Source organism: Emydura macquarii, unplaced genomic scaffold (genome assembly GCF_026122565.2).
Source record: "Emydura macquarii macquarii isolate MOO-44397 ecotype Brisbane River unplaced genomic scaffold, CSIRO-AGI_Emac_v2 contig_1597, whole genome shotgun sequence".
NCBI classification, from domain to species: domain Eukaryota; kingdom Metazoa; phylum Chordata; order Testudines; family Chelidae; genus Emydura; species Emydura macquarii.
The window spans coordinates 342277-359176 of record NW_027131734.1 but is presented as its reverse complement, the minus strand read 5'-3'; the positions used below and the strand labels follow the sequence as shown (position 1 = coordinate 359176).

The 16900-nt window shown below is 38.2% G+C and overlaps 1 protein-coding gene across 4 annotated transcripts in view; it reads left to right on the top strand.

Moving 5' to 3' along the window:
- CNST (consortin, connexin sorting protein) overlaps positions 1-14016 on the top strand; it is a 92468-nt gene extending 78452 nt beyond the window's left edge. For 3 of the 4 annotated variants that reach the window (XM_067555231.1, XM_067555232.1, XM_067555233.1), the window contains one exon: positions 4459-14016. In XM_067555231.1, coding sequence (XP_067411332.1) covers positions 4459-4664 — 206 coding nt within the window. In that variant the 3' untranslated portion in view covers positions 4665-14016. The remainder of the gene's footprint in view (positions 1-4458) is intronic. The other variant, XM_067555234.1, reaches the window with a different exon arrangement.
- The last annotated feature ends 2884 nt before the right edge of the window (positions 14017-16900 follow it).

Below are 16900 nucleotides of genomic sequence, written 5' to 3'. Positions count from 1 at the left end.
TTCTAGAAATGGATAGGGAGGTGCAAAGGCTTTTGTGCATATGTTAGTTAACCCGAACAAAGTTAAACTTTAAATGCATTTCTTTTGTAAACCATCCATCCAGCTTTGGTTGGAGATGAGGGAGGGCTGCTGATCTTATGTCTGACAGCTGTCACCTATTTGGATGTCCCTTCATTTAATTTCTAATGCTTAGAAGTGGAAAAAGTAGGTCTTTATTCATGAATCTAACCAACACATCAAAAAAGGAATGCAAAATACATGCATTTTTGTTTTCCTTTACATAGCTCATCCTCCAAGATCTTGCTCAGAAACCATTTTTGTAGAACTATGGGATTGGCAGGCTTGAGGCTTTAATCATGTTTTATTATTACAAACACTGATGTCAATTTGTTTGCAGTTGAAATATGGTTTAAATTATGTTTAATGCATCCCAATCTACTGATGGGTTAACTAGCTGCAAGGGGAAAATCCTTGTACTTTACTGTCATTACTGGAATGAGTTTTACTATAGTCCATCATCACTATCATCACAGAACCTTATCGCAATAGTGGCTTCAATGAAAGTCACTCCACACTTTAGCAGGATAGGGACCCAAAACGATCTATCACTATTATCTAGCCAGAGCTTTCTTTTCTTATTTGAGGCTGAGGGGATGCAAGGATTGGGTCCAGTAGTAGAATGATCCATCTCCCACTTCTTCAGGATTTTTTGGCACCATGGTCAGGAACGAGTTCAGGGAGTGGTTTATTTTCTTTTAGGCGCTCCCAATGCTTGAGACTTCGAGGAGGTCAGATGCTGACCACTACATGTGTGAAAAGATGCTCCTCTGCATACACAGAAAGCTTTGATGGTCTGTTAGGCATAATGGGAAAGGGATCTGAGACTAACTGGGATTTAGTTGTCAATTTATTTGGCTTTCACCATAAAAGGGACCAAAAACCAATAGACTATGGAATAGGACCTATAGAATAGCAGGCATAATCGATACCTTCTTTTATTCCTGTTATTCCCCTGAAGATGCATCATCTTTTAATTCTTCTCTTAACTAGACTATTTGAATTCTGCTCCCCTTAGTATCTCCTCTTGTATACATAGTTTGGAAAACACTATATTGGGAGGGGGCAGAGAGAAGAAGAAAACCTATTCCATTGGGGGTAGAGGCATGCTACTACATTTAAATTGGTGTAAGTGATTATGAGAATATCCAGGATTTTCTCTTTGCGGAATTGCCACATAGTGTTGAATATTTTACTAGCAAAGGTGATTAGCCAGGCAATGATTTCAACAGATTTTGGAGCAGGCAGCGTTTTGTAACAGAAAACTATCAGACAAATAATTAGAAATATAAAAAGAACTGGTCACTTTCAGCATATTAGATCTTGTGGTTCCCACTGTTGCACTGACATTAAAATTTTCCATCTACCAAGAAAACTGCTGGGATAAAGTTTCTCCCACACTGTATTTTTAACTAACCCTGGGAATTTATCAGTGCACTACCCTGTTACAATTCTGGCATCTGGGATTTTTAAACATAGGTAAAATCAGTTGGGCCAAATTAATCTCTGCTGTAAATCCATTGCAAACAATGGAATTAATCATTGGAACCATATATTTAGGGATGTGGTGGAACTCTGTCACTTGAAGTCATTACATCAAGATTAGATGTCTCTTTTTAAAAAATATGCTCTAGCTCAACTGGAAATTATGGGCTTGATGCAGGAACTATTTTGTGCAATTTTGTGCAATGGCCTGTGTTACGCAGGAGTTCAGATTAGGTGATCATAATGATCCCATAAGACCTTCAAATCTATGAACTCTGACAATGACTGGGGTCCCCTTTTTTCCAGGGACCGGAAGGGTACCTTTGCTATATTTAAATCGTACTGCATGTAAGTTTATAACTTTTGGTTTGCTGACAAATTTTAAATCCTCCAAAAACAGAGAGTTTCTCCTTTTAAGGTCACCTTTTATTAGAGCTGGTTGGGAATTTAAAGATGAAACATTTTTCATCAGAAAATGTCAGTTGGTTGAATCTGAAACTTTTCATGGGAACATACCAGTTTCAACATCAGGAAATGGTTTCTTAGGTATAGGATGGAATTTCTCATTCGAATAAGAGAGAGATCTTCCACCCGAAAAGAACCAATAACCCACTGGTTTATGGTTCTCATCTAGGGTGTGGGAAGCCCAGGCTCAAATCTCTGATCGGTCTCATTTGAAGCAGGGACTTGAGCCTGGGTCACCACTTCCCAGGTGAGCTTTGTCTTCTGATATTGTATACAATAGCTGTAGCTAAGTCATTTCACTCTTGTTGCTTTGGTTAGCCAAAACAGAGCACAAGTAGTATCCATAAGAATAATATTGTAAAGAAGATCTTGCATGGCAGTGGAACTATTCTAGGTTTGTAAAATGTGTATTTTAAGGTACAAGCATAATCCTTTCTGTCTGAGAGTAAAATTTTCCTGGCCCAATGTCCACAGTTGACATGGGATCCACTGAAACATTTTACCTCAGGCAATGTGCCTTCAATCCAGAAAAATCACTAAGAAAATTTCTATGAATCCTCCACAGTAGCATGTTCATATTATGCCCAAGACCTCATTTTTGGCCAACCGTAGAAACTATCTGGTAGGTTACAATATATACGTGATATGTTTCTCCTTGCGATCTTATCTGTAGCTCCATTTATTCCTATGTGTGTTACTGCTATAGAGAGAACAAAAAAAATCTAAGGGCCTAATAGTGAGAGGTATTGAGCCTCTGCAACTCCACATAAGTCAGTGGGAGCTGCATAGCTATGCCATTTCATAATATTTAAAAATGCTTCCTACCCACAGCCTCCACATTATAATGTAATCTGGTTTCTAATGTTGTTAGATAAAAGCTAACTAGCAAAATTTAGATCTTAGCTAGAAAACAGCTAGAGAAAGGACAAAATGTCTAACATTTATTCTAGATCTGTTTCTAGTCTCTTATAGAGATTTTTTTATTACAGTAGCACCTAGACCAGGATTAGTGCACCATTTACTAGGCAAATGTGAAAACTTATAGTGAGAAATTGTCCGTGCCCATAAGAGCTTAAAATCCAAATAACAAAAGGGCTAGTTCATATTGCCAAAGGAAGCAAAGGGGTTAAAAAATGGAAACAGGCTTTGGTTATTTTCATTATCTTTATGCAGAAGGAGTAGTGGGAGTTTTACAAAAATACTTCACTTTAAAAAAAAAAAAACTACAGTTGAATAAGCAATTCAAATATCTGAAATTCTTGATTTTCCAATGTATAGCATAAATATCCAATAATGGAGGTTTTTCTCTGAGAGGCTAGCCAAGTATTATTATTTTATAGCTGTTAGTAGCAGAGTTTAGAACATTTCTGGGGTATAGGGTAATTGAAGGAAAAAGGAAAGTTTGCAGATGAAGCTTCTTGGTTTATGTTTGTTTGTCATCATTGAGGACTTTTCTACCCGGGATAATTAAACCTGTGTTCAAACTTTAAAATAAGCTGTGAATTTCAGCCAGTATAGTTTATACTCCTATAACAGCTGTGTGGACACACTTATTCCAGTATAAGAGGGCCTTTTTTGGTTTAGCTTATGGTGTTTGGGTAGGGATTTAAGCTAAACCAAAAAAAAAAAAAAAGCCACTTTTATACTGAAATAAGAGTGTCTACATGGGGATTTATCCCTGTATAACTATATCAGTTTAATTATACCAGTATAAACTGGTAAAACTTTCCTGTGTAGAAAGCAGAAAACTTTTCAGACTAGAGGTAAAAGATCTCTACTCCTTGAACTGAAGGGGAATTCTTGTAGCTACCAGTAGAGGTATGTCCTTTATTCCCTGTATGTGCCAACTACTTAAGAGTGGTGTTGTTGTTAGGCACCTAAAAATGGTTTAGGTTTGTTGCATACAAATGAAAAGACACAGTTTCTGCCCCGAAGAGTTATAATCTAGACTGGCTATTTTTCTCCCTGAAAAACTTTTAACAGAAAATTTTTATTTTAAATTTCTAATTTGAAAAGTGCCACTTTTTTGCAGGAAAAGGGTAGTAACATTGTATGGTAGTAAAACTAAGCAGTTGTGTGGGTGTTTGCAGGAACAGGGTCTAAATGTGAAATGACTCAACAAGATGACAGAGGAGGGCCATACGGGAAAGGAGAATAGCTGTTACAGAATTAAGGACATTGATGGAATGTCATATTGGTACAGAAACACACACGCACACTTTTTTTTTTCTCCTTTGGTTTTTGAATGTACTGTAACTTGGAGTAATTTTTTGTCATTCTGACACGCATAGCCCCAGTACCTGCCATACTCCCCAATCCCCCAGTTAGACAAATCTCGAATTTAGACAAGTCTCAAATTTCTTTCTGGATTTCATAAGGCTAATCTCAATAAGTACAAAGTTCTTACATGCTCTTTTATTTCACCCACTGTTATGTATTTTATATTTGCAGATGAAGTTGGTGGCGGCTCCTGTGTTTTGCTGATCCTGTTGTGCATAGCAACTGTTTTCCTTAGTGTTGGAGGAACTGCATTGTACTGCACCTTTGGTGACATGGAATCCCCTGTATGTACTGACTTTGCAGCCAACATGGAATTTTACTATACCCAGATATTGCAGGGGGTGGCGGAACTTAAACACTGGATAGCCTTTTCATAGTTGAAATGAGCAGGGACAACACACTGCAGCTTACCAGTGATTACTGGAGAGGGTAAAAAAAAATGGTGATTTCAAGTTTTCTGTAATATGTGTCACCTTCAGGTGATGACGTAAATTAACCCTTACATAGCAATGGAGAAGAACTCTCTAGTCTAGTAATCAGGTGGGGAAGAAATCAAGTGTTAAACTGTAGCAGTGTGGAGCAGGAGAATAATAAACAAAATATCATTGCCTTTACCTTTTGAGACCAAATGAACAGCAGTTCAGAATCTTTGGGTAATGAGGAAGAAAGAAAACTAATTAGCCTCTATACAGGCTCCTTGTACCACACATTGTAAGCAGTCTTTGCAATCTTAGTGAAAGGACAATTTTGATTTACAGCTGTTTGCACAAAGGTGTTGCCTCCAGCTATCATGCAATAAGTTTGTGTTTTATGAAAATGTTTCCTTATTTTTCAAGTCTTAATGTCTGTCTTCATTTTAAATGTCCTGGTGAGCTGTTTAATTATGGGTGGAGTGAGAAGAGTGCATTGGCATTCGCAGAGCCCTCATCCTATGTTAGTTAAATGGGTTGGCCTTATATGTTGTCAGGAGTGGGTTAAATCTGCAGGCAGCTTTGTCAAATTCTCTGGAATTTTATTCCCAGTATTGTGTGGACAGTGTTGGAAATTTGGGGGATTTTTTTAAAAGCAAATTGACTCCAAGTGTGCAATGCTAAGTGTAGTAAATTATTCTTACTAATAATAGTAAAGCAGCTTGGCCCAATGAAAGGGACATGGGACTAGGAGTCATGATATGTAGGTTCTTTTTCCAGCTTTGCCACTTATGTGCAGTGACCGCTGTGTGCCTCAGTTTCCCCCTCTGTAAAATGGGAATAATGATCCTTGTCCTCCTCTGTAAAGTGCTTTAAGATCTACAGATGGAGAGTGCTAAAGAATTGTCTGGTGTTGTTGTTTATAAGTGCAGAGTACCCAGAGGTTTTGTGCAGCTTGGCATATAGCTAAGACCAGCTGCAAAGTTCAGAGCCAAACTTCTCCAAAGCTCCATGTGTCTTTGTATCCACCTCTGAGCTTTATTGAGTCATTTTGAATAAAATTGACTCTATTTCACCAAGTCTGGTTCTCAGGGAAAAGCCCTCTCCATCTCCCTGATGTTTTATTTCACTCTGAGATCTTTTAACTCCCTCATATATTCCCATCACTCTTTATCCATGGAGATGCACTCCTCCTAGATTATTTTCTTCCTTTCCGGTCAAGATCCCATATTGAGGGGAAAAAACAACCAAAAAAAACTGTAAGAACATACAGATATTTTCATCTTTAAAACTTGCAATCTTATTTATATGGGAGGATCTCTTCATATTAATTCATCACCCAAACTACAATACATTAACATGTTAGCTGAAAATTTGCACTAAAACCATCACCAATGTAACAGTTTAAACTTGTGACATCCATTAGGGTTTAGTCCATTCGGTCCATTTAGTCCATTAGGGTTCATTTTCAACACATCAGAGAGATGAACAGAGCAGCTTATACCTCTCTCTATTAATTTTCAGTCTCCCACTGTCTGCAGACTTGGGAAAGGCAGTATTGTGATAATTCATATTCAAAAAGATAACTCTTCAAGAGGGCTCGCAACATATTTTTAAAAAGAAAACCAGTAAAATCTTAAATTCCATAGAACACATTGGAAACATCTGAACCACAGGAAGAGGCCCTAACGTTGCACTGTATCACATGTACCAGTTAGGAGAAAATAGCTGAACTCAGGGCCAAATCCTTAGGGTGCTTTACACATCTGCAGAAGGGCCAAAAAAGGGAATACTGTTCAGAGATACAAAAGTCTTGGAGAACCCATTCAGTAGGATTCCACAGGTAACGTTGTCAAAAACACCTAAATCCCATTTTCAGATGTGATTTAGGCACTTGGGGCTTGATCCTGTGCTCATCGAAGTCAATGACAAAATTCCTGTTGACGTCAATGGAGAGGGAGCAGGCCTTTGGAGCCTAGGTCTCACTGAAAGTCAATGGGATTTAGGCTCCAAGTGCCTAAGTCACTTCTGAAAATGGGACTTAGGCATCTAAGACACTTGATGCTTTATAAAATTTTACTCTAAATACCATTGTGCGAGGATCACAGCAGTGGTGGCTGAAATCCTGGCTCCACTGATGTCAATGACAGGATCTCAGCCTAGCTTACTAGCTTTCTGTGGAATGGAGATATGTAGGGATGTCGGAGGCATGGAGGACCTGTTGTCACAACATGGCGTAAGTGGAGAGCATCAGGCTGTAGCTGCTAATGCTATCTTTACTTGACAATAACTGGAAGTGATCCAGCTGTGCAGATGCCCCAGGCCATATTTCTGGGTTGCAGATGAGGATTTCATCTCCCCCATAGTTCCTTCAGGCAAAGCACTTTTTACTCTGGCTTTGCTCCCAGAATTGCAGTTTGAGTCACTAAATTTGCCCTGTTGTTTTTCAATCTGTGCAGTATGTGGAGACACAAATTTACTTTTAAATTGTAATAATGAATTATTTGATATGAACTGCTGTTCTTAGCTGGTATACAGTTCTTCATATATGTAGGGGAGAGAGCCACTGACAAGACAGTGAAAGGGGAAGTTGAACCATAGGACACTTTGCCTTAGTCATGGCCGGAATATGGCAGCTGCTTCTGCTAATGGCATAATGGACTATGGGGGATGGGATGGGGTTAGTATGAAATGATTCCTCTTCTGTCTCAGGATACAGTGTGCTTGGGGGCTCCAATTCACTCCACCCAATGTTTTAAATACTTACTAGGGTTGTAAGATGGCGTATTTCCAGGTTTAGGCATTTACTGTGTAAAATAACATGAAGTGAAATCATCAAGATATCAGTCAGAATTAGAACATTAAAAGATCATGTATTCTTGCATTTGCAGGTGGATTGTCCCTCCAATAAGCTTGACTAATCCTAATACACTCTCATGCTTAGGTGATTTTTTTAAAGTGAAAGTTGAAATCACTTTTTTCCAAGATAAATTGCATGTATGGTTTTTGTTTTTAAGTACCCCGCCTCTGAGGCTCAGTTGGTTGATAACTTAGGAAGCCTCATATGCAGCTTTATATTATAACTAACAATTTTAAATGTCTAGTTTAATGCAAAACTTTTGCTTTCTAAATGAAACATGAGAACAATCATTTCTTTTTTTTCCCCAAAAAGGGCCTTGTGGGTTATGGTATTGTAATGCTGGGTTAATCTAAAACGCAAAAGGAAAGTCACTTTTATAGCCTGAAGTGTTACTGGCTGGATCAGTATATCACTTTGTGTGGATTTATTTATTTAATTCCAATTGATTTTAAAGAAATTCTCTTATTTTCCTCTTTTTTTTTGTAAACTGCTGATGGAGTGTTGATAAGCATGCGTTCAATTGTTACAGTGCTGTATTTATCATTACTGTGTGTGTTTTTGAGTTTGTGTAACTTTGCATTTAGTGTTTAAGCATATTAAGTTTATTTTTAAAGCACCAACTGTTAATTTCAACTCTTAAAAAAACCAAACAACCAAACAACAAAACAAAACAAAACAGCCTGGTTTAAGTGTCTGTGCACGTGGTCACCAAAAACTTCAAGAGTTATAGCTAAAAGTATTTCTTTAAAAGTATATCAGATACAGAGATCAAAGATCCTTATGCTTTAGTTTCATATTATTACAAACTATTTTAAAGCTGTTCTATTGTAAATTTTAAAGAGATGAAAGACAGTATAATTTTTATAAGCAGCTTACTTTGCACTTCATGACCCAGACCCTGCACTGTGGCGTGGATACTTTGTGCTGCATTTCCAGTGCAAAGCCACCCCAGAGTTAGCATAACTGGCCATAGGAGGATCACCAAAGATAGGGGGATCCGACAGTGAAACAGAGTCAGTATAACTGCCCCTCTCCCTGTCCTGTTGCTTGTGGAAAGGGTGTGGCTGGAAATTCCATATGACCGGGCAGTCCCTAGCTGGTGCAATTGTCAAGCTGTTCTAATTTATGCCAAGGTACCAGACTGGCATAGAAGCAGCCCAAGATTGGGAGGAGTGCAAAGGCCACCTTTGCACACACTGCCTTCATCCTATGTTGTGCTGCATGCCCCTCAGCTGTAGCCCAGCATCTGATCCCTGACTGAACTTTATTCAGATTCCTTTGTAAAATGCTGATGGTACTAATTCTTGTTTTACATGACAGTCCTATTAGCAGAAATAGCTCACATAGTCTATGGGGCATTATCAAATGCTTGGCTAAGTACATAGCATAATTAGCTCTAGTTGGAGGTCAAAACAGTTTGTGGGTAAGGCCAACTGGGTGGGCTTCCTGCACATTTTATTCTATTTAGATTGTTACACACCATCCATCTCCATCTGAGTGGTTAGGGCCCTGTAGTCTGGTAAATCCAAACTGAAGGGAAACAATCAATTCAGGAAATCACTCTTCTATCTGAAAATTTTGTAGCTAATACACTAATGAGCAATAACTGAGATTACTGTAACTGAAAAAAATGAGAGGAAAAAGGATATTTGTTTGTTTACTTTGTGCATACGATAGCCAATTTCTGTTGGTGCTTTCCCCTGTTGTTTGTAGGCATGTTCTACATAGCAACAGGGGAGAGAGAAGAAATTTTAAAAATAGAATTATGCAATTATAAATCCATAACAACTGGCAGGGGGTTTCAGCGGCTGGTCTGGCATTGAAAACTACTTGAAATTCATTTCTTAAAATATGACTAGATTTCAACTTGACTAATGTCCCTTTAAGGAAAAAATGTGTGATTGATCACTTCTTCTCTGAAGGCACATTGCCAGCAGCCTCCCTGTTCCACCTCTCCCATTAAGCGTGTATGAAGTCTTGCAAAAAGCTTTGCTTTGGTGCCTGGAAGAAGGATGTATAATCTTGACTGCCAAGAGTGGGAAAGAGAAGGCCACTACAAAATAGTGGAAACTTGTTAGTGATGTTTTGTGAGGGAATGTCTTACATAGCCGGCTCCTTGGGGATCGATACGGCAGGATCAATTGGGTGGGTCATGGAGACCTGTTCAATCGATCCCGGAAGCGCTTTCTGGTCAACGCCATTAATCCAGTTCCCCAATCAGAGTAAGGCTATGTTGACTGGAGGGCGTCTCTGGTTGACATAGCGCAGTGAAGATGTCGCGGTATGGCAATGTAAGTAAGTCGACAGGAGATACGCAAGCTACTTCCCTTCAACTGCCGGCAGCAGTGTAAACCAAGCCTGAGTGAAGGACAAGCTTGAAATCTCAACAAGCCAAATTAGGTTGAAATTTGGATTTCTTGCAGGACTGTGGGACATTCCACTCAATGACTAAAAGGGCTGTTACCATCATATGAAAACATTGTTGCCTAATTCTGTTAACCAAGATCATTTGAAGGCACTAGCTACAATCTATAACAAATCTAACATGAGCCTCCTTTAGCAAAGGAAGGCAATCACTGTATTTGAGACCCATCAACCAAGCTTGTAAATTAAATACTGTAGCAAAAAAAATAAAAAATAAAAAGTGAGGGAAAAAAAACAAAAAACATCTGAACCTTTTGGGTGCTGTGATTTGTAAAGATATAAAAAGAGGGAGAGGATCTGCTATGGAATGAAAAGAAATAGGAAATATTTCCACTGAGGGTTTCAGAAACAAGCAGGCCTGTGAATCAAGAGTTGTTTGATTCACACACGCTCTCCTCTCTCCCTCCCCTCATTTCTGTCTGGGAGATACATCATTCAAGGTGTCAGGATTTTAAAACTATATTGGGATCATGGGCAAAGCTGACATGGGGGTATTCTGCTGAAGTGGTGCTAAGGGCAGCCATCAACCAATTCTTTGATCTGAACAAAGGGTTCCTAAACTTTAATGGTTTACATACCATATGCCTAAAAAAATTGTTTGAGGTAGCACGTGGCAATTTCTCCATTTTGTGCACATTTATTTTAGGCCTTAATAGGCTTAATGTAAGTATTTTTGGACACTATATCAAAATAAATGCAGAAGAAAGCCTAAAATGTTCAATTTTAACATCCTTTTTAAAAATCTCAGATTTTTAGACATTGCATCGAAAAGAAATGCAACGAAAAAGCCATTATTATAATTTGTCTTTCATTTTACTGAATTTGAAAATTCTGCCAATCCTTACCTGGATTATTGTTGAATCTGAGCCAAAGGTCACCTTGTTTTCCTTTTTACAAAATGTAAATCAAGGAAAAAAAAATGTTTTTTATTTAGTAGCCATGGAGAAAATGAAAAGTGCTGTAGATGAGAAGAAGGATGTGCTTGCTACACAGAACATAGTTGCTTTATATCAAGGGAGATATTGGTCAGCTTCAACTGAAAGTCCGGTTCTGCATTGAGGTTCGTCATCCGGGACTTGTTTTTTAATGGTGATCAGGGCGGAAAAACCAACTTCACAAAGGTACATAATGCTGAAGGGTGTCCAAAATTTCAAAGCTCAGTCTGTCAGGCCTCCTCCTACTCAACTAAAAGTCACTGAATTCAAGCTTGAGTCCAGCATCAGAAGATAGTTCAATCAACTTTTCTTTGTCCTTTGCCAAGAAGCCATCTGGCAGCGTGTCTTTTAGTGAAGAGGGGTCCCTGGTCCAAATCTCATTTGTTACACTATCAGGAAAGTACTCATTAAACTTGGTGACCAAATTCAGGCACTGTTCTTTCATGTCACCAATGAGGTCAGGATGAATTTTCAAGATAGAAAATTTTCCAAGATTGGGAGTGATTGGCAATTTCTCTCTCTCTCTCTCTTTTTTTTTTTTTTAATTTTGTGCTATAAACACGTGCAGTTCCTTTATCATTGCTTTTGTGTTGTCACGAACATTAAAATACGTAGTTTTCAGCCCCAGTAAACTGGCATTCATTTCATGGAGATGTGTGAACAAGTCAGCTAGATAAGGTAGTCTTGACAGCCCTAACTCATCCACAAAGCAATCAGCACACTCAAAATTAAAATAATTAAAGAAAACTTGTACTTCAAAATGGAGTTCAGAGACCAGTCACCTTCCTGTGCGATAGCACTTCTGTGGAGAAAGTGTTGGTGTTCATTTCCTGTTTCAATGCACAAAACTGAAAACAAGTATGAATTCAGTGCTTATGCTTTAATAAAATTAACCATCTTTACAACTTGATCCAGAACGACTTTCAAATTGACAGGCATTTTCTGGTAACTAGTGCCTCATGATGAATGTTGCACTGAGTGAACTTAACATAAAGAGCCACTATTTTAATTTTTGCCAAAACACCACCAGATTTCCCAGTCATTGTTCATGCTTGCATGCCTGAGTGATGTAGCTATGGTGACCTAAATTTTAAGTGTAGACCAGGCCTTACTTGTTTTACACATTCTGTGAGCTTTTCCTTTATTTGAAAAGCCACGTCTCAAATTCTTCTTGGCACACTACTAGATGAAATGAAATCCAGCTGTTCTGCAGCTTTATTCCCAAGAATCGACAAAAGAGTCTTGCCTGCAGGTATCAAAAGAGTCTCACCAGTTTGAGGTTTCCCAGTTGAAGCAATCCTTGAGTTTACATGGTCTGATACTTCTATGGCCTTTGCATTAAAAATGCAGTGATGCACTGGTTCACTTTCTTCACCACTCAAAGTAAATCCAAATGAAGAGTTGAGATCATACCTTTTAATAGTCTTGCACTGTTTATTACTTGTAGCAGAAAGCTACCAGCAGCACTTGAACTGATGCAATTTGCCTGCAAATACAAGGTTTTACCAACAAAAAGGAATTCTGAGAATGTGAGAAAAACTAGGAAAGGTTTGGAACTAATGCCCAGGAGCTACTTGCATTCAATGTAATAGAGAGTGGATTCACAGAATAAAAGTTCTGAAAAATTAAGGAATCTACACAGTAAAGTCCAGAGAGAGAAAGTATCAAAATCTATCCATATAGAAAATAGCCAGGCTGTTCTGAAATAGCGCATGAATACATACTATAAGTATAGCTGGCATGAAAAAGGATACAAGGAAAAAATGGCCAATGTGGCTTCCTAATGACTGTTCAAAAAGCTGAGGTTTTAAAAATATAAATGAGAAGAGGAGAGAGAGCTATACAAGAATGCACGTAGAAAAGGAAAGGGGTGAGCTAATTTTAGCCAAAAGGCCAGCAGGGAGTAATAATGAATTTTTATAAAAGCTGGTCTGAAAGTAGGAGACTGAAGTAAAAAACCCAAAACATTTTTTTTTTGTCCATTTGTTTTCATTTTCTGACCAGCCCTACAGCTGACTGGCAAATTGTCACTGAAAAATATTTGATGAATACTCAGATGCTTTTCAACAGTCATTTTTTAAAAAAAATCACATTTTTCCAACCAGCTCTAGCTTTAATAGAAATATAACAGGGAGAAAATAAAACTAGAGAAAGTAGTTCAGTAAATGAGGAGGGGGAAATAACATGACACTTAAATTACGTGCCCAAGGTCACAGAGCAAACTGGAGTCAGAACCTGGAATAAAGCCCATGAATCCTGTCTCCTGTTCCGCACTTCTAGATCATACCTTTTCCAGGACTGGGCATGAGTCCACAGATAAGAGAAGGTAAAAGGACAACTTGTAGTTGTTGCAACATCCTTAGACTCAACTGTATTTGGTACACTTTGTGTATTTTTATATTTCGTTAACTTCTGTGAGACCTTGAAAGAAACTGAATAGGGTAAGTGAATTTCCTTTCCACCCTGTGGCACTAAATCCAAATGCCATTCTTACTTATTTAGTAAATAATATAGTGAGCATATCCATAACACCTGATGCTATTTAAATATATTAAAACAAAATGCATAAGCAAGCCAGAGGGGTATGCGGCAACTCCTGCCTTCAGGGAGTTGTGGGGTTAGTCTTTATATTCATTTCACATTTTACTATCTGACCCTTACTATTTGTGCTCCATCAGTGGGGGGAAAGTACAAATAATAAATAGAGAAGACCCTATTGAGAAGTTCTGCTTAAAAATTAAAGGCATTTGTGACCTGCAATCTTCATCTCTCAGCTCTGTCAATCTGGTTGAAGTCCTCTGCATGTTCCAAAAGAAGGAATTCATTAGTGCAAAAATGATACAATGCAGAAACAATTAATGTTATTCCATCTTTCATGTGACTCCATTTCCTAGCAGAAGTTAAGTTCTCCAGAAGCACAGAAACACTTTGACCACAAAATAAATGGCATTATGACTGTCCGGTTCCGTGAACTACACTACCATCTCAAATGTGTTTTCAGTCCCTCAAATACGGTTTTAACACCCTAATTTCAATTTCTGTATTGTTGAAAGTTCTCTCTAAATTGAAGGGAAGGAGAAAAATAAAGCATACTTTATTACCTCAGTTAAATGTGATTTTTATGAAAGAGCATGTTTTCACCAGAAAATTCAAGAATCAGGGGAAAATGTTGCATGTTTTATAAGAAGTCTGCATACACTGGCTGAAAACTGATTTGGAGAATGAAAAACATGAAAATATCAGAGATGGGCTGGTTATTGGATTAACAGATTAAAAACCTTTCACAGCAGCTACAATTGAAGAGAGATTTAACCCTAGCTACAGCTATACAGAAAACAAAGCAGTCTGAGCTGGTGAGACAACAAAACAAAGAGCAAATTGCAAAACTTGTAAAACAAGAAACTCTTAGAATCTGTTAACAGATGCAGCATGAATACTAAAAGTCATTACCTTAAGACCCCTGAGGCAAGGAGAGAGAACTTCCAAGCTAAGAGGGCCAAATTCCAGCCTACGTGCACAAGGTGTGGAAAAAGTCCTATCCCAAAAGATGGTGCATGTCCAGACAGAGGCACATGGTGTAATAAAATAATAAAATATGGACATTTTGCAGCTATTGGCTGCAGGAGAGTGTAAACATTGTAAATGGTTGGAATGTAGAACTTTTAAAGGGGGAGATGTAATGGAATGCTAAACACTATCATACTGTTTGGCCACTGGGTGGCACTGTGTGTAAAAAATCTTATTTAAGCTTAACTTAGGTGTACCTGCAGAGACTCTTATGATGAACATATCTGGTGTGTATAAGCAAGCTCTGTAGCCAGTCCATTTCTGGTACATAGACATGACATGAACAGCCTGACCTCTTCTGGACAAGGCTTATTCACTCCTTGTTAGATCTGTCCCTATACAAAGAGCAATTATATACTTGCTGCTTCAATGATTTAGTTTAGATTAAGGGAAGCAAGAAAAAACAAACAGTGAAATCCTGGGCTCATTGACATTGATAGCAAAATTCCCATTGAGTTCAATGGGACCAGGATTTCACTCAAAGTTGAAAAGAGTGAGCATAGCATCTCCTCTGTAGCAAGATTCAGAGCAAAGTGGCTGCCAGTCTTTTAGGATAACAGAGCTCTTGCATTTAAAGGTGTAGTACACAGAACACAAAGGTGAACAGTTATTGTACAAGGCTAAATGAAACATACACTGTAGCATGATAAAGCCAAAGCCATTGCATGAGATGTTGCTCTTTAAAAAAAATTCAAGTGTTTATGTACTATAAATACTTTCTTGTAAAAGATCAAAATAACCCCCCAGAACAGTAGTGATAATGAGTGACAGCGCATTGAAAAACATGTTTTCTGCCAAACAGAAGGAATAGCAGAGACAAATACCAATAATTCTGGCTGTTATAGAAAAAGACAGGTCAATGGGAGAGACGCTGTCATTTTTTTGCTGTTGAAACCTTGCCAAACTGCATTTATTTTTCATACTCCAGTAAAATATTTTTAACAGTTACTCTTTTGGTCTTTTAACTTCACCTGTGGAACAGTTATAAGAGAGTTTTTTAAATCAATATAATGTATGTATACCCTATACTCCTTTAAGGATTATGAATAATGGCTTCCCCTCTTGCTCCCAAATATGTATTACAGGTCCAATCCTGCAGACCTTACTTTGGCAAAATGCCCTATTGGGAGTTAAGGACTTTAGCGCTTAGGCATATTATAGAAATCAGAAAGACCTTGCAAAATTATTATGGTCTCTGCCCTGAAGAGTTTAACTTCTAAGTTTAAGACAAGCGACAGAAGGTGGATATAACAAACTAGAGGAGAACAAGGTAGCAATGAGTTGATTATGAGCAGCATAATTGCTAATGTCATAAAGTCAAATGCTGCAATCCTTACTTTCTCATTGCTCTTAATGGGACCGTTGCTTGAATCAGGGCAAGAGATTTCATTTTTCACTCCCTACTTAGTCCATTCACCCATGGGAGTTTTGTCTGAATAAGGACTGCCTGGTTTGGCCCATTGCATTTTAATTAATTAGCACTACAGAGCCAGTAGAGGGAGAACATGGATACCAGACATTGGTTTTACCTGTGTCCTGTATATACAATATCAGTTTTCATTTCATGCTGAAGCAATGAATTTTTTAAAATATTTATTAGATCATAAAAATATGGATGATCTCCTTCCCTCAGATTTTAACAGCTTTAATGTAAGTCACATTTCTGGAATAAGCCACATAGGCAAATTACGTGAAACTAAGTGATGAGGATAAGACAGAGGGAAGTAGCTATTTTACAGGACTAATGGGCTCAGAAGTGGAACATGACATTTAATGAGTCTCAGTGTAAGGTGATGCTCTTGCTTTGAAATAATGTCCAAGGTAAGTATAGTTTTAAACGGTACTGAAGTAGTTACTATAGCAGAGGGAAATGATCTGGGTGTATCAATAGCTCCAACATCTGAGTTCTCATTCTAGTGTGCAGCAACAGTGAAGAAAGTTGATAAGATACTGGCTTGTGATAAGAGGGGTATATTGTTTTTATCTAAAGATATTGTGCTACCACTTGATAAAGCACTGGCTAGACCCTATTCAAAGTAGTGTTCAGTTTCAGTCACCTTACTCAGTTTAGTTTGCGTTATTTAGTTACTTAATTTGCGTAACTGACATCAACTGCTCAGCTTCCCTTCTGCGCGCTGTACACACAGCGCTGAGCCGTTCCAGTCGACGCAGCGCTACGCTACTTGAGGGGGTGGATTTACTCAGTCAACTTCCTGGTCAATTGAGCGGGTCTCACTGACCGCTCAATCGATCCTGAAAGATCGATCTGGCGGCGGCGATTTTGCCCCCATCAGTGTAAACGTAGCCTGAAAAAGAGTTGTAGTTAAATTGGAGAGACTATGGAATAAGGACAGTTACAATGACAGTACATCTAATTTGATTAAGGAGACTCAGCTGGGCAGGAATAGGTTAGTCCT